General features: G+C 37.6%; 1 protein-coding gene across 1 annotated transcript in view; it reads left to right on the forward strand.

Moving 5' to 3' along the window:
- LOC134654436 (uncharacterized) overlaps nucleotides 1-9,433 on the forward strand; it is a 43,108-nt gene extending 33,675 nt beyond the window's left edge. The window contains exons 2-4 of the mRNA XM_063509881.1: nucleotides 2,697-2,860; nucleotides 3,643-3,770; nucleotides 9,195-9,433. Of these exons, the coding sequence (XP_063365951.1) occupies nucleotides 2,697-2,860; nucleotides 3,643-3,770; nucleotides 9,195-9,360 (458 nt within the window). The 3' untranslated portion in view covers nucleotides 9,361-9,433. The remainder of the gene's footprint in view (nucleotides 1-2,696; nucleotides 2,861-3,642; nucleotides 3,771-9,194) is intronic.
- The last annotated feature ends 9,620 nt before the right edge of the window (nucleotides 9,434-19,053 follow it).

Genomic DNA, 19,053 nt, shown 5'->3' on the forward strand with positions numbered 1-19,053 from the left:
TGTGATTCCAACATCCACCAGTTTCTAAGTATTTACGCGTGACACACACACATTGACAGCCCACATCCACCAGTTTGCCGTCAGACGAATCGAAACGTCATTGAAGTAAACATGTCGAAGAAAAATATAAAATATGCCGGCATGCGTAGTTAAATCCTGCTAGAATTATACCGATCGAAAGAAAAAAAGTCACGGAATAACTTTTCATACTTAAGTTTATCAATTAGTACGTAAAATCACCATAATTTGTTGTTTATAAATTATCAAACTTCAAAACAGGAGTGTGACCAGTAACATGAATAGGGTAATTTCCCGAAAGTAGGGTAATTGATACCCTTCTTATTAAATCATTATGTATTAAGAGATCATTTAGGTAAATGGTTAAATTATTGATTGTGCATTTCAAACTAGGTCGGTATGGTAATTTCCCGATACTAAGGAGATTAGACGCTTAGGTACATGCATGTTTGATAGTTAACGTTTGTTTGTTATGTATTATATTTTTTTTGCTGAAAACCAGATATGTTTCAAGTTAAATGTATAAATTAAAAAAACATGACCTAATTTTTTTATTTGAAAACAAGGACGATATTAAAAATAATTGTTTCACCATTAGGGGAGAATTTGTGTTACATGGTAACACTCGTCTACACGCACACATTCAAACCGTCCGCCATTGCAGTGTCACAGTTTGTCTTAGGTGACAGTCCGTCCGTAATATTCTAGGTCCATGGAATTAACAAAAAAAATCTTGAATTTAGAACAAAATAAACATACTTTTCTTGTAGGTACCTATTTTCACAAAAAGGCTTTTAAGAAGTTTTAACTTCCTATATTAAAATAAGATTTGTTCCATATGTAAACTTTCATCTCCTTTTAACCTCTTTGAGGGTTGAATTTTCAAAAACGTTTCATGAGAAATATGTCATACGGAATATTATATTTCCTATGTAAAGAACCCGTTTAGGGGGTGAATTTCGAAATACCGTGAAAGTAACTTTTCATGTATTTTGATAAAGCGCGTTCTTGTACCAAAACTTGAATTTCTTACTTTAATAATTAGACGATCTCCATACAAATTTTCCACCCCAAATTTACCCCCCTTAGAAGTTGAATTTCTAAAAGAGTTTTGATGACTTATTTACCCTTAAATAGCCATTGTATAAACTTCCGCTGTCTGGGTTAAACGGTTAGGGCATGGGCGTTGCCGTTGATAAAAGTCAGTCAGTTTATTATATGTATTACGAAATATATATGTCTTCAAAAGCAATCTACTGTATTTTGAATTCATCAAAAGAAACCTCTAAAGATCTTGCGTCAAAAGAAATTCATTACAACTTGACAAGTTTATACGTTATCCCAGTACAAATCGTTTGCACAAAACATTAAATTATAATAAATATGTAATAAATATGTAAAAGTTTTTTTTTTGTATATTTCTAGTGTGCAACAATTTTAATTGCACACGTGTTATTTTAAACTACAAACTTCTATGAAATGATGACGTATTTTAAATATCACTTGCACTGCGTGTGCTATCAAAATGTTTCAAACTTCTCTTGGTCTAACGTTAACAAGATACTTACAGATAACATTATGCAGGAATCCCATATACATTCTACCCAGAAGCAGGTAACTAGGAATAAAATTACCCCGTTTTATGTTTCAATTAATTAAATATTATTATTGTTATCTACGAGCATAACGACGTTATTGCCTAAGGGCCGGCGATTTTGTGTCTATGAACCAAGTTTTCCATTTAAGCAGGACGTGCCAAATATCCAGGTTCAAAAAACGTTGTCTCAATTATAGAGGTTCTCATTAACAGAGGTTGCTACGTACGTTAATAGCTACGCCACTCTCGGTCTGGGAAGAAACACTGTAACCTTAAAGCTTGAGGCCATAAAAGCTCTTAAGGGACCCACTGATTAACAGTCCGCCGGAGGGTATCGGCCTGTCAGTTGTTCGGAACTGTCAACTTTTTGTTCTAACTGACAGACCGGTACCGTCCGGCGGACTGTTAATAAGTAGGCCCCTTTACGATCATCAGACAGGGGTCCTACTGATGAGGGTATCGTGTTAGCTCTTGTCTTAACATATTCCTAACTACAGTGAAACCTCGCTAACTCTAACGTCGATAAGACGAAATCCTCGTTGACACGAAATAAAATGCTATGTTCCCTTCCTTTGAGAGCCCAAAACCTCCATAACTCGAAATATTTAACCTCATTAAGACGAAATAACCAACGATTCCCTTCACGACTATTTAGTACATTTTTTACCTTTATAACTTGATTTACCTTTATAATACACAAATAATCATTTATTTACAAACAAGATATATACAGTGTATTACTAAAAGAAATTAAAAACTAGCTTAATAATTAAATTTGACCTCTACCTACAACACAAAAAAAATTGTCGTTTTGTTTTATCACCCCTATAACTCGAAAATATTTACTAATAAACCTCTGTAACTCGAAAAAGACAATAATACTGTATTCTATGCGTTTCTATAAATTACCTCTCTAACACGATTTTTATGCGTTTCACCTCTGTAACTCGAAACCTCTTTAAGACCAACAAAAACCTACAAAACCTCCTTAAGTCGATGTCCTCCAAAAAACGAAACCTCGTAAACACGAATTTTTGGAATCTCCCTTGAGATTCGTGCTATCGAGTTTCGATTGTATTAGGTTTAACGAACGTCATTCCTTGTAGGCTGATCGTACTGATGGGCCTGCTGCTGGGGGTGCTGTACTGCATTCACCTGCTGGTCCAGGATTACCAGGCGTTGTCCGCCCCGCGGATGCTGTTCAGGCTCCTCTTCAAAAGGGATGTCAACGCCCAAAACTATACGGTAACGATCAACTAACTCTTAAGAATTAGTGTGTAATATAACATAATGCTTCCAAATAAACGTATTTTCAGCGATTTACGTATCAACAACACCCTCGCTCCAGCGTGTTCTCGTATAGACGTCGACGAAGTATTGATAGTGGTAATGGTTGTGGTTGTGGGGTGGTAATGAAAGTATGTGTTGGACTTTATGGTTTAGTGGTGGGGATAGATGTCCTGTTTTGTTCTAATAGGGCAGAATTCTTCTTTGTCCTTTTTCAGACGTATATTCATAGTATGTAATAGTGCATGGAATATCACATTTCCCAAGAACTGATCCACACTTTTCCAGACTGATTGATCACATATATATGTATAGATAGATAGTTGACTTTATGGTGGCGCTTCCATACTCTCGCAAGCTAAGTCGAACAGATTTAGCTTAGACGGACTCCAGAGTAATGCTGTCAGGATTAAACTCCGATAAATCCATTTACGCTAGGGGAATGTTTAAGAGTTTGTATCAAGTTATATCCGCTTGATTCTCGGAAGCAGAAAATATTATGCTATTTATGTTCGTGAGAGCTTCATATGCATCGTCGCTTTTGCATTAATAAACCGATATGACGGAGATGGCTCTGGCACAGGCAAATTCGTACTGTTTCATATTCATTCAATTCAATTCAATTCAATTAATTTATTTCGAATCCATAAGATCCATAAATGTTAGTACTTACAACAAACAAATCTTAAAATTAATTAAGGTGAGTGTCATTCACATGTAGTTATGGAAATAAATTTCAGAAGCCACACGTTCGCTGGAGAAGGATTCTGCTTCACGACCCAATCCAGTGCGCCCGATATCTGTACTGCGACCTGGGCGCACGGCCGGCTGACACCGAGCCGAGGAAAGGATTCGTGGTCATGCTGACGTGAGTTTATGTAACTATGTCCAGGCGTGGCTCACTCCGCGATTTCGTCGCTTTGCTACGGGTAGCTAAAAGTACATTCGTTCCACACCAATTTTGGTGGCTATAGCCATAAGCCGCGCATGGCGCTGTCGCAACCTAGCGGCCATATCTGTGCTGATCGTAACAGACGCGTTTTGTTAGAGAGTGAGTCTTCTTTACCTAGTACTATAGTAGTAGTATTCTGGGCTATGTCCTAAACCGATTTTAAAATCGGTTAATTCTTTTATAACTGGTTATAATTTAGATTAGGTCCATAACTAATCCAGGGAGCGTGCAGATGCCAATCGGCAACGCTCCGTAGCCAACGAAACGCAACTGCCTCTGTCGCACTAATATGGAAGAGTGATAGAGAGAGATAACTATGCTATTCTACGGAGCGTGAACGATTGGCATATTGTCTACGCACTCTGAGCTAATTCGTAGCCTGTTATTAAAATCAGAATACGCCTGATTATGGCTATTTGAACAACATGATCTAGTGCGCCCATTGCTTTTATGTGTTAACTATATAAATTAACCAACTAATATTCATGTTTTTGCCTGTTTTTGTCGTGTGCATAGGGATGTGATTGGTGTGCAGGCACCTGGGGCTGGTGAGGAGCTTGGGCTAGGAGTGGGGAACGATGTTGAGATTGCAAAGTTGGCCGAGCTGAAGAAGAATGTTAGGGTGTTGCGGCACGTTCCGAAGGGGGCGAGGAATCTGGCGGCAGGAAAGTTGTGTGGGATAATTCAAGATTGTTTGAGCAATAATGAGTTGAAAGATTGGTTTGCGCTGCTCACCTTTTCTTTCACGGCTTTGAGGGTTCCGGAGGGCGCTAATCACGGGTCTTTAACTTCGAAGGTTAAGGAGAATATTGACAGTTGTTGTCTGTACTTTCCACCTGAAATTGGTCTTAAGACAAGTTCGGTTTACCGTACTATTGAGGCGAAAGTGCATGATGGGGACTTGAGAGGGGCAGTCCGTCTTCTGTTCTCTGATTCCACCCTCGCGCCGGCTAATGCGGACACGTTGGAGGCTTTGATCGGAAAGCACCCATCACCTTCGAGGCAGTTGGATTTCCCCCCTGACCCTGATCTGTCTAGTCCATTCCTGACGGTGACGCAGGAGGAGGTTGTGGGCGCTTTGGGGTCCTTTTATAATGGGTCTGCTTCTGGGCTGGATGGTTTGCGCCCTCAGCATTTAAAAGAGCTAACTTCTTTGTCAGCAGGTGACAATGGGAGGAAGCTATTAGAATCTCTTACAAGGCTCTGCAACTTCCTTTTGCGTGGTATGGTTAATCCCCAAGCTTGTCCATATCTGTATGGAGCATCGTTGTGTGCTCTAGCGAAGAGGGATGGTGGGATTAGGCCTATTGCTGTTGGGAACACGTTGCGACGCCTTGTTTCAAAGCTTGCTTGTCGTGCAGTCAAGGAAGAAATGGCGAAATATCTTCAGCCGTTTCAGGTTGGCTTTGGTACGCCTTTGGGGTGTGAGGCGGCCATTCATGCGGTGCGATCTTTTGCTATGGCTCAGGAAAATGTTTCTACTGTGCTTCTGAAAGTGGATATTAGAAACGCTTTCAATACTGTTGAGAGGGATGTAATTTTGAGAGAGGTTAAGGATCGTGTACCTTCGTTATATCCCTTCCTTCATCAATGTTATTCCTCACCGAGTAATCTCTTCTATGGCACTAATCCGATTGCGTCACGGGTGGGTACTCAGCAGGGGGACCCGTTGGGGCCTCTTCTTTTTTGCCTGGCCGTACAGGGTGTTATAAGATCATTAGCCTCTCCTTTAAACGTCTGGTATTTGGATGATGGAACGTTAGGTGGAGCGCCGGATGTTGTGTTGGATGATGTGAGGAAGCTTGTGGAGGCTTTGTCGGCCGTTGGTTTACAAATAAATGCTGAGAAGTGCGAATTGTTTCTTTGCGGCCCGGATAGGGGGGGGTCAATAGCAGATTTTGAAGCGGCTTTGCCCGGCTTGAGGGTGGTGGAGAGGTCATCGCTGTCGCTTCTTGGGGCGCCAATTTTTCCGGAAGGGGTTAGTCAGGTGGTCCAGGAGAAGACCGTGGCGCTTTCGGAATCTGTGAAACACTTGCAGCATTTGACGGCGCACGTGTCTCTGGTGTTGTTGCGTAACTGTTTGTCGATTCCACGCGTGACATACACTTTGAGAACGGCGCCGACGTGGATGCATATGCAGGTTGTGTTGCAGTTCGATCAGGTACTCCAAGGCGGTTTAGAGTCCATCCTTAATGTCAGGTTTGAGGGATCTCAGTGGTGTCAGGCTGCTCTTCCCATTCGACATGGCGGTTTGGGAGTACGTCGCATGCAGGACGTGGGGCTTGTAGCATTTCTTGCTTCCTCGCACGCGTCGCGGGGTCTGGTGGCGCGCATTTTATCCATCAGTGAGGGTGATGTTCACATGCCTTTTCTGGGTGCTGCTTTGGATGAGTGGTCTGTTCGCTGTTCTGACGACGCGCGGCCGGACGACCTTGGGGCTCAGAGGTCTTGGGATGACGTTTTATGCCGTCAGATGTACGAGCGGTTGCTGGGAGGCGCGGCGGGGGTAGAGCTGGCTCGGTTAAAACCGGTGGTTGCACCTGAGTCTGGGGCCTGGCTGCACGCCTTGCCGTCTTCGCACTTGGGGACGTTGTTAGATAACGATTCCCTAAGGATTGGTGCTGCTTTAAGGCTCGGGTGTACTGTGTGCGAGCCTCATGTGTGCGTCTGTGGGGTGATGGTGGAGGTAAACGGGCACCATGGATTGAGTTGTGCGCGGTGTGCTGGCAGGTTTCCTCGACATCATGCGATTAATGATATTGTGCGCAGAGCGATGGTATTGGCTAACCTGCCGTGCGTGTTAGAACCGCAGGGTCTTAGTCGGACGGACGGGAAGAGGCCAGACGGTCTCACTCTTGTTCCTTGGGCTAAAGGTCGGAGTCTGTTGTGGGATGCTACATGAGTGAGCACCTTTGCCGCATCGCATCTTGCACAGACAATACGGGCGGCCGGGGGGGCTGCGGAGAACGCCGCGAGACAGAAACATGCCAAGTACTCAAACTTGAAGCCGGTTTACGATTTTGTCCCTCTCGCTGTTGAGTCGGCTGGTCCTTGGTGTTCCGAGGCGAAGGTTTTTGTGAGGGACCTGGGAAAACGCTTGCGGGATAGGGGTTGCGATCCTAGGTCTGGTTCGTACCTGGTCCAGCGTATATCGTTGGCTATTCAGCGCGGGAACGCCGCTGGTATTTTGGGGACATTTGTGCCGGGTACTTACCGGATTAGGATATAGGTTTATGGCTTATTATTATGTATTTTGTAATGACCAATTTCCTGTATAATTTGACGATGCGTGTTGCGGATGACATATGTGGAAAAATGCATTTTATTTTGACGAAACCTGAGGTGGATGAGCTTTCTGTATGATGACGAAGCCTGCGCTGTGGATCTGTAGATACCTATGCTGTTTTTTTATTTTGCCTGATTGAGTTAAAAAAATCCAAATGTTTTAGACATTCAACAGTATAAACAATCACATTAGGTACCTACTGTAAACCTAATATACTTAAGTAGGTAAGGTTAGGTGGGGTAGGAGAAACTTTGGGACGAAAGAAACACTTGTAAATAAACAGTTGGAATTACTTACTTAAATATATTTAAAACTAATTTAAATATTAAAAATAAATCTTTGCATAAATAAAATTAGCTTGTAGTGTTTTGCTTTTAATATTGGTGTATTTTTTAAGTATACGCACCAAATATTCAAAAAACAAATTCTCTAAATTTAGAAACAATGCACAGACAGGTATTGTGCCTCAGAAGCTGGCCAAAATCCATTTTTTTTATTTACGCTGTACCCCTTCTCAACCATTGTTTCTTAAAACTAGGATAACCCCTCCACACAGTAAAAAAAAATACCACGTGCTAAGGCCATCCACCACCCGCGCAGGCTTAGTCGAAAGTTACCGTTCGCCGAAAGTGTCCGCGTGATTGTTCGATGCGCTCAAATTTCATAGTTTTCAAATATGTGTTATTCCTTGATCGGGAAGTTTTGTGTTGGTGTTTAATATGGATCATGAAGAACCAGGTATGTACTTTATTTAACACTAAATTTTACTTAATAATTAATTGATTTTCTTCATTAATACCCTTGAGAAGTGAGTACCGGGAAATTTTATATAAAAAGACAAGTTTTTCAAGAACATTGGAAGTTTTAATAAGTTTCCAAGCATTTCCAAGCAAACATTTGAATGGCATGTGATAGAATGGACTTTCCTTAATAATATAAAGTGAAAAATAGCCACCCCAATGCACCCCTCTATTTTTGGTGATTTTTTTCTCCGTAAGCACATTCGATACTCAGTACATGAGATTTTACTTATAGTTGTGTTTTTTTGTTTTAGGTTCTTCTGGAATGCGGATATTATCTAGAAATGATTTATTTGCTATAATTGAACGCTCAGATAGCTCAACTTTTAACGAAAAGTTGCAATTTATGGAGCACGAACTACTGAATCAATATACAGAAAATGACCACAATATTCCTGACATAAAGCATAAACTGTCTCAAATCAAGCATCAATTTAAACAAAAATGGTCAGCTGCTCGCAATACAAAAGCCAGATTCCTAGATAACAACGTCGAGTGGCTCAAAGGATGCATATCTCTACCGAAAGCAGGTAGGTGATACCCAAATTTCGTTAATTCTTTTGTTTCGATTTTCTACATAATTAACACGTGGTTATTTACTTAAAAAAATATTTCGTGTAAATTATGATGAGATGTATTGCCAAAAAACGGCTGAGTTATACGTGAACTTGTATGAGTTCTACCCAATGACTCCGACCTTACACAAAGTGCTACGTCATGGGTCCCAGGTGGTAGCGGAAGCCATTCTTCCCATTGGACAACTTTCCGAAGAAGCGGCAGAAGCCCGCAACAAACATATAAGGATGTTCCGACTGAACTATACACGGAAGTTTTCCCGGGTAGCCTGCAACGTAGATGTTTTGAACAGACTGCTATTAACATCTGATCCTGTCCTGACAGGCATGAGAACCAGGAAAAATAAAAATAAACATCCACTTTCTGCTGATGTCCTGAATTTATTGTTAGAAAGTGACATTGCCAATGTAAGCTTTGAAGAAAATGACCAATAAAAGTTGAAATATAATACTTAATGTCTTTTTTTTACCTTCTTAACTCTAAAACCTAAATAACAAATGGTTAGGAGGCCATTGGGACAAAAAAATATTTTTGGCCAACTTTTAGGGTCAAATACCAGTCTGTGCAATGTAGAAACTATGTACTTGACAGATTACTTATTAATTTACAAAATCTCATTAGACGCGTCGTGTACATTGACAAGTTTCAGCCTTTCATCTTATTTCATTCAATTTTCAGATTAGATCCTCATGCAGAGGACTCGCTTTCTCACGAAGTGTTCGCGAAAGCCTACGAGTCGGGCAAGTTAAACAGCGACGCGGAATATTGCAAGAAGAAATACTACATGTGCCCTTTCGACGCGGGGTTCCTCTTCGAGATAATACAATACCTGCTTAAAACTTAAGCAAAGTATATAGACGTCAATATTTTGCTAAGCCTTACCAACTTTATGACCTCAATTTTAAGAATATGGTATTGATTTGATATACAGTCAGTAGCAGAAGTTGCTAAGCGAGCGAGGTGTTCAAAATTACCTTGCACGCTCTTATTCTCTTAACATAAACTCGCGTCAAGATCATTGGACATTGGTACCTATCAATCATATTTTTAAAATGATAAACATGAGTGGAGTGTAATCTAGTGTATGAGTAGAAAAAGATATTAATATGTACATATTAACATTTTAAAATATGTTATTTTAATTTTATATAGTGTATAAATCCAAATATCTGGGCGACCGAGAAGCTCGGTAAACATATAAAAACTCAAAAATAAGCATTTTCCCAGAGATAAGACCTAGCTAGATCGATTTTTTGCCCCCGAAAACCCCCATATACCAAATTTCAGCGAAATCGTTAGAGCCGTTTCCGAGATCGCCGAAATATATATATAAATAAATAAAGAAATAAATAAAAGAATTGCTCGTTTAAAGGTATAAGATACGGGCAATAAATTAAAACAGATATAGAATTTACCCGTCTAATCATTAATTAAGATTTTTTTGAATTATTTGGTATGGTTAAAATTTTCATTGTACATATTTCTATCTCAATATAAATACTTCTTAGGCCCTATCTACCCACCGTTTAATTAAATATTCGCCCGTATTGGATTTACACACAAATGATCAATCGTACCCGTGACGTCACCACTCACCAGTTATTATCAACTTAGATGAACTTCATAACTTACTTTTAAGAACCTTTAGAAGGTAGTACTGAATTCTCAAGAAATGCCATTGTGGTAGCCTGTAATGTACCTTGACGGATTTTGCATATAATTATCATCATTTAGAATCAAGACATAAAACTAAATAAAGTAAAGATACGATTTCGCTAAACATTAAGTATATTATAATAGCCTATTTTTGATTTACATCATTATAATTCCATATTTTTAGTTAATATAGGCAAGAATCCTACAAACTTTTCATCTGGAAGACAGCTCAGAAGCCATTTTTGGCACAATTAAACGCAGAGTTTTTAATATTAAATTAACAATAAGGAAAAAGTTAAATCGAACAAAATTTTACCCATATTTCCCCAGGGCCACAATGTACATAAACAAAGTTTAAGGTTGGGGTATGTACTAAGTAAGTTGCTAGAAACAAATGGATTAAGGAACTATTTGATTGATGCTCTTTCAAGTACCTAAGTACATTAATAATGGTCGTAAACACATTAAACCATTTTGTTGAATTCTGTTGCGTACGTAATAATAAAAACAATATTGTATCCAATACACTAGACAATTTAGGTATAGCTATGTATTAGGTATTATGAATTATTTCCATTCAGCTAGTATGAGCGGGCAGTAAATTTGCTGGAGTACCTAGTCTGTCGATATCAGTGTTGTGATTCGCTTGTATGAACTGAAAATTGGTATGCAATAAAATAGTTATTGATATCAAACAATTTATTGAATGAGGCGTCCCGGAATTTAATATTAATTAATATAATTAATATTGAACGGAAATCCGTGCCGAACACCAAACTAGTGATGAAAGGGTCTCAAAGGTCTACATATACATAAATAAGACTCGACTACATTTTAGACAACTCGGCTCAACATTAGACTGGGAGGCTCGAGTTCTTTTTAAAATATGTACCTCAGTCGATACCCTAAAAGTATACATGTATATAAGGACTAAAGGGTCTTTAAAAGGACCAGCAACTTAGAGGGCTAATACGACTCAAGCCGATTTAAAAAGCAATATTTTATAATATTCACAAGCATTTAATTCGTTCATTTTAATTCTGACACAGAATGTGGGAGCATAGAACAATAAAATATAGAATAACTAGCGACCCGCTTTGGCTTCGCTATCGGGTCACACAAAACCTTAACAAATTATAAACATTCCTCACGAACCACTCTAATGATAGATAGGTAGATGAAAACCGCATGAAAATCCGTTCAGTAATTTTGAGTTTATCGTGAACAAACATACATACAAACAGACAGACGCAGCGCGGGACTTTGTTTTATTAAATGCGATATCTGAAAATGTTCTAAAATCAAAAACAACAAAGTACCTAGTGGAATATTTGTGTGATACCTACACAAAGCATTGGGGTTATTCCGGCAGGTTCTTTTTTGATATTAAACTTGAAATATTACTCAACTTAGAAAAACTGTTATTTTAAAATGTGACGCGTTTTCCTATAACATTGTTGTATGCCGAATCCTCGGAGTAATTCCAAAATACTGTAATATGATATGTCACGTCGGTAATCACGACACGTTGTCGTTTTCCCTCTACAAAGCATTTCCGCTACATACCGGGAAACCCAGCGGCTACGACCGTCGTAGCTCAACGCAACAAAAAGCAGTTGGCTTAGTTTTATTGCAGCATAAGTAAGTACTACTTATAGGCCACTTGCTAGCAACAGAAAGGGACGGCAGAGGGAGATGGCACTAATATGGCCTCTTATCTCGCATCTAATATTGCCATTGTATCAATACTGATTTTAGAAGATTTTTAAAACAACCCCATTTACGAAAAAACCGCAATACACATTGTTTTTTTATATACCTATAGCATCTAAAAAGTAGCTTCTAATAATAACAATGTAAATAGTTGTGTATTGTTTTATAATAACCTTTATAATTTAGAAAAATGAGTTGGTTTCATCGCACCTAATTTCACGTTGCCTTTGTCTTAATTTATAGGCAATAAGATTTTTTTGATGTATTGATTGATACTGAATTATTTTGGAATTAAAACGCATTAGTGAAAGGGTAACATGAAATTAAGTTGTAATGGAACCTAAACACAAAATAGCCAAAACTTCTGTCATAAATATATTTATATGTATAACTAGTTAATAAGTATTAAGAAAAAACAACTCGTTAATACACGTTCATGTTTAACAATGTTATCTTTTCTCACTTATTGTAAGTTTTTGTGTCGTTTTTAATCTTTGTAAGTATATATGTAAATTCTAGTCCAATAAAATGATAACATTTGTTTGAAGTTTGTTTCTCAGCTATAAATCCATAAAATCTTATTTAAATATCCGATGGAAGTCTCGTAACATGATCTCGTAACGTTAACAAGTATCGCTTTATCTTTCTCAGAAGTTTGAACGTTAACTCTGTATTCAAAGATACAAAATCCGGCCAGTTATGAATCGGACTCGTGCCTCAAAGGTTCCGTAATCATGATTTTTTTTTTCAATTTATTGTTCCTTAACTAGACTTCTGCTTGATATTTTGTATCTTGTAGATTTTTCTGTAATTTATGGGTAATTAACTATTTTCTATTCAAATTTTTTTGTAATAAAAAACCGAAAATATTTTCCAAACCTTTTTTAAACTGAGTAAGTACTAATTTATCTACCCTACCCCAAAACTAGCCGCCAAGTTTAAAATTGATTTATTAATACCTATATAGGTACCTAAAGATGACAGTAATATAATAAATTGATGCCATAGAGCTGAACCGATGATGGAGCCAGAAGGTCTGGAAGGTTCCACTGTCCGGAACTCTTCGGTGGCTAGTAGTAGACTTCTTGTGCTCATATTTTTTCATAGGGCTCCAATTATTTTGGGGTAAATGAAGCGATTCATGTTCACTGTTATATAAATAGGCATGGATCTCGTATTTTATGTGACTCCTTTTGTTTTATTACACCATGCTTATAAAAAAATAGGTATTTTTCCTAAAAAACTGCATATTTATGACAACGACAAATGCTAAAGCAAAACAGCAATCTTAGAAGTCGATCCTCCTATCAAGGCAGAGCTCGCCACACTCAATAACCATCAGAATATAAAGCGAACCATTGAAGCTGATTGAAAAAACTTGGGCCACATCGCAGCATACCAGCGTGCCCCTAGCCCTGTAAACCGTTACCCTTCTAGTTCATAACATGAGTACCGATGATATCAAGTATACATTTCTGTGTCGCAAACATCTCCCTATCTATATTTCATTTACCAAGCCAGCCTTGAACAGCGAAGTTTAACTGCCCCGAAAAATCCCGCAATCCGTATGACATAGGCGTAACGGGCAAATCCCCAAAAGTGATCATTGTTATTTTTATTTTTGCCATTCCTACTTCGAGACTGAGAATGGAATTGCAAAAGTACCTGCAATTTATTATTTTGAATAGAGGCTTAGCAACAAACGGCAACGTAACAACTTAAGCTTGTTTGGCACCGGCTTACATTGGTATAGGAATATTTATCGTAAATAATTCAACGATATAAATATAATCATGGTTAAGTATATTCATCAATATATCATTTTAAAGAGAATATGGCTACCAATTTCGTAGTTACTGCAATACAATTTAATAGATACATCTATTCAAAAATTTGTTTTTTTTTTTTTCATTATGAGTGAAAAATACTGAATTGATCGTTACTCTCACCCTTTAAAGTTTTGCAGTACACAGTAAACATAAACATTGAAATCTGAAATATCACGACAGTTTAATAATGTTAAAGTGGTAAAGAAGAGAATGTGTGCAAGGCGCTTTGCTTTATCCTGCAGCGGTACAAGGCGTTATAACAGTTTACCCTACCCGTTACCTATTTATTAAAATGTATGTTAAAATTTTTTCAAACGCAGGTTTAAAAAAAAACCGGCTAAGTGCGAGTCGGACTCGCGCACGGAGGGTTCCGCACCATCAACAAAAAATAGAGCATAACAAGCAAAAAAACGGTCACCCATCCAAGTACTGACCCCGCCCGACGTTGCTTAACTTCGGTCAAAAATCACGTTTGTTGTATGGGAGCCCCACTTAAATCTTTATTTTATTCCGTTTTTAGTATTTGTTGTTATAGCGGCAACAGAAATACATCATATGTGAAAATTTCAACTGTCTAGCTATCACGGTTCGTGAGATACCGCCTGGTGACAGACGGACGGACGGAGTCTTAGTAATAGGGTCCCGTTTTTACCCTTTGGGTACGGAACCCTAAAAAACTACTGCTAACGGGAAAAATGGATTGCTGAAGTTGACTGACAAGTATGCGCAGCAAGCGTAAGTAATAATGTTTATAACAGCAAAAATTCAGCATTACTAGCATTAGTAATTCAACCGGGGATTAATTATCACCTAATAAAAAATGTGAACAGGTTATTGAGTAGGTACTATCGAGGAAGTAAATATATTACACGTTTTACAAGGTCCCAAATGAAGTACGAAACATTTCGCGCCTAGTAAACTTTAATACCATTCCATTTATGCACTCTCTCGCTGCTTCAAAATAACACGAGATCCAAACTGTTGATAACATTAATTATCAAAATAAGTATATTGGTATTTTTAGATATGTTTTACTATTTTCTTTTCACAAAAATGATTTTGTATCTTTAATGTTTACACGTTTACATTATGAACCTCCAAGTTTATTTAAATATAATTATTTTTGTACATTATATCTATATTTTTATGTATGACTGTATGTGTTCTAGACATTAAAAAAAATACCTTTACACAACACACGCCTACTTCTTGTAATAAATTAAAAAAACTTTCTCGTTGAGTTGCTGTTTAGCTCATTACTAATTATCATAATGGAATAAAAGCGGTACCTACTTTCCTTATACTATGAACCAAAAAATATAAGAAAATATATGGGTATTTTCTTCAAGAACACTTGTACATAATATGGAAATAACAGGATTTGGTATAAGTGAAATTGTTCAAATTTATACTGAGCTTTATTTCATGTTGCTCCATCTGATATTCACAGCATTAGGGACATCCCACACAGTTCTTACATAAAAATCTGAAAGTCGAGGAAATCTGATTAATTATCTATAAATAATATTTCATTTCAGCCCATACATATACTTCCCACTGCTGGGACAGGCTTTTCACAGGCCTTCTAGGCATCCTAGCCGTGTAAATATATTTTCACTTGATTTGAATGATTAACATTTAGGCACCTAATAGGGCCAGTTACACCATTCCACTTAAGCGGTTAACTTGGGTTAGTTATTTTAGACTCTATAACATAGATATATAAAAATAAATTAAGTCGGACCCAGATTCGTTTCTCTTTTGTTTTCTCTCATTGTTTATGGGAATTATGGGGTAAGAGCCTACCGGCAGCTTTATTAAAATATTTTTTTGATTTGTGTTTATATACTAAAGAAAAAGTGACCAAGCCCTTTGCGGACCGCGTAAGCTGAAGACGCCGGTTGGATTCCAGCCTCGGCCACCATAGGCCTTGGTCCCTTCTTCTTCTTTATCCTATTTGACACTTATGTCAGTTTATTATTTACGTAGACAAGACTTCCAAATGCCCATTTTATATTAAAACGCGATAGTACACGGCCGTCGTGAACGCTGCTCGCACTGTTAGTGCTTGAGAAAGGAGACCTAGGCTCTCCGAAACATGTCGCACGAGTGACTTAAAACAAGTGAGTCTAAACCGTAAAATTATTCAAAATTAAAATAAGCATTTTATAATACATAAATAACGCTGAAAATACACAAAAATGTACTGAATATTGAATATAGGAGGTATTTTGTTAGAACTACTGCCAAAAATACGTGTAAGTTTAAGAGAAAAGACGCACTCCAATGGTGAGCAAATACTTTGTGTTGTGTTAACTAAGTTTAATTACTTCAGAGGTGTGGTAGTGACATGCCCTGCGTTTCATCGCAAGGTTACGAAAACTGACCTCAGAGCCTTGAACTTTCAAGAAGGTAGGTTGGTAGGCCGGATCCCGGAGATTAGATTTTTTAATTGTGACATATTTTTCTTTTTTAATTTTTCATTTCACAGTTCTAATTAATATCATGCTTGCATTCAAATTGTACACAGGTAGAGTGTATTTTATGGACGTAATCAAAACTTTTTGATTACCTGCCTCTGAACTTAATCGTGCCTCGTAAATTTTTTGATAAGAAAGTGAGGAAGAAGAAAAACTCAAATGACTGTGATTCACTGACCTGTATAAAGATTTTTATAGATAGGCCGTGTATTTTTTTCTGTTTATCTTACAAAATTGAAGCGTTGTAAGACATAGTGCAAAGGTATGTTGTGTTGTGCAATAATTGAGTAGGTATGTTGCCGATTCCCAACTCTTCAGGTCAAAAATAGGCCAAGTGTGATCACACGATATCTGGACGGGGCACAGGATTTCCCAAAGGGTAAAAACTGTACCCTATTACTAAGACTACTAAAACTCCGCTGTTCGTCTGTAAGTCTGTCTGTCCGTCGGTACGTCTGTCTGTCACCAGGCTGTAACTCATTCACCGTGATAGCTAGTTAGTTGAAATTTTATAACAACAAATACTAAAAACAAAATTAAATATACATACAACAAACGTGATTTTTTGCCGTTTGTTGCGTAATGGTACGGAATCCTTCTTGCGCGAGTCCAACTCGCACTTGGCCGGTTTTTAGATTTAGTTTATAGTTTGTAAATTACTTTATAACTAGCTATATTACTTTTTAATTATTTGTTATATAAATAAATTCACGGTTTATTAGAAAGTGAAAAAAATTAGAAAAAGGGGTTTATGCGGAGTATGTCACTTTCTTAGGCCGTCACTTTCTGAGAACGTCACATTCTGAGTTTGTTACTTTCTGAGATCGTCACATTCTGAGTACGTCACTTTCGGAGAACGCCACTTTCTGAGGACGTCACATTCGGAGTACGTCACTTTCTGAGTTCGTCACTTTTTTAGCATGCACGTACAACGTGCGTCTGCACGAACTATAGATACCAGCTATCATATTAGCTGTACTGCATACTGCCGCTTTTATGCATGACATACAGGGTGTTTTTTTCAGTGGCCATAGAAGGGAAACTGTCATTGACGTTCGGATTCAGACTGCAAAAGCAATACTGCAAATATAAAAAAACACACTGTATGTCATACGTCATACATAAACGCGGTCGTATGCCGTACAGCTAATAATATTGCTGGTATCCATTGTTCGTGCAGGCGCACGTTCCACGTGCATGCTAAAAAAGTGACGAACTCATAAAGTGACGTACTCCGAATGTGACGTCCTCAGAAAGTGGCGTTCTCCGAAAGTGACGTACTCAGAATGTGACGATCTCAGAAAGTGACAAACTCAGAATGTGACGTCCTCAGAAAGTGACGTCCTAAGAAAGTGACATACTTCGCCTAAACCATTGATACCGCTGACAACATCATCCTCGAAGAAGACTTTTGAGAAATCCAAATATTATCTCCATAGAGCTTGATTTTGGTTATTTTCGTGAATCTTATTCGAGCAAATAAGAAGTTGACAGGCGGCTGACAACGCACCTATTACCTATTATCCGTTGAACCTCTCGAAATCTTTATACCAGCCGTCGTAGAACTCATATTTTATGGGTCATAGTGCTTTGACAATTGTATGTCTTAATATGTATAATTATTTCTATAGCACAAATGAATGAAAAATTAATTAGACTTGACTTGTATAATATTAATACTTAATATATTATAAAAAGAGACATTATTTTTTATGTTTTGCATGATAGTTTATAAGTTTTGTACATATTTTGCATACCATTTATGGTTAATCATGAAACCTACCACCTATCGCATGAACACCGATGTAGGTTCTTATTCATATTCTTAGAACCCAAAATAAGAAGAAACATAATGCTTACAAACAATTTGATTAATATATAAACGACACGGCAGTTTAGTGCGTCCTTTTTAATTAACAACAATATGGAGTAGGTTCTCAATTCACCAGGATTTTTGTTAGGTTTGATTTATGTGTTCCCTATTTCGCAAGTCTGGGGGACTGGGCTAATATGATTTCTTTATCACTATAAAAAAAACTACCCAGCCTTACATAATTTACGATTCGTAATATTGTCGACGATTGCTATTAGTTTCTGTTTTAATTATAAATTAAATTTTGCTAACTAATGATGGTTCAAGCTAGTAGCTATTTTCATCTAAAAATTAATTAACCACCGGGAGTAAAGCCAACAATGCACCGTTATTTTCAATTTGCTTAGCGACAAAGCCGCTTATCAGGATTCAGAGTCAGGCCTACTGCCGACTTTTCTGAGCAGTTCGAACCTACACACGAATTTTTCCTAAAGCATTGACTTTTATGATGTTATTATTCAAAAAAGTCCGATATGACAAATAGAGGTACTTTGCTGAGCATAGCCGACAACAAGGCTTCTCGTATGATGGATGGACCGACGAAACGACTTTGATTGATTGGTTCTTTTCAATCCAAAGTAAGAATATTCGCTGTCTTGCGTCTATTATGAAAAAAATAAAGTCTTAAAATGTCTCATCTCTAAATCTCTTAATAAACGAAACTTTTAATGCACCTACACATAACACATAACGGAGGATTATAAACCTCCACATATTACATATTATGAAGAAACATAATGGACAAACAAAAGAAAGAATCTACACAGTACTTAAGTTAGATGCGTTCTTTTTTAATTAACTGGCGTAGAAATTCTCTATTTACCAGAATTTTCAAATGTTTTTAACATGTTCCAAATTTCTCATAGAAGTCTGGACTGTATTGATTGTTTTTTGTTTTATAGGATACAAAAAACTACCCAGCCTTAATTTAGAATTCGTTATATTGCTGATCGTGTGATCGTAGCTATTTTTTCCTATTAATTAGC

Source organism: Cydia amplana, chromosome 1 (genome assembly GCF_948474715.1).
Source record: "Cydia amplana chromosome 1, ilCydAmpl1.1, whole genome shotgun sequence".
Lineage (NCBI taxonomy): Eukaryota > Metazoa > Arthropoda > Insecta > Lepidoptera > Tortricidae > Cydia > Cydia amplana.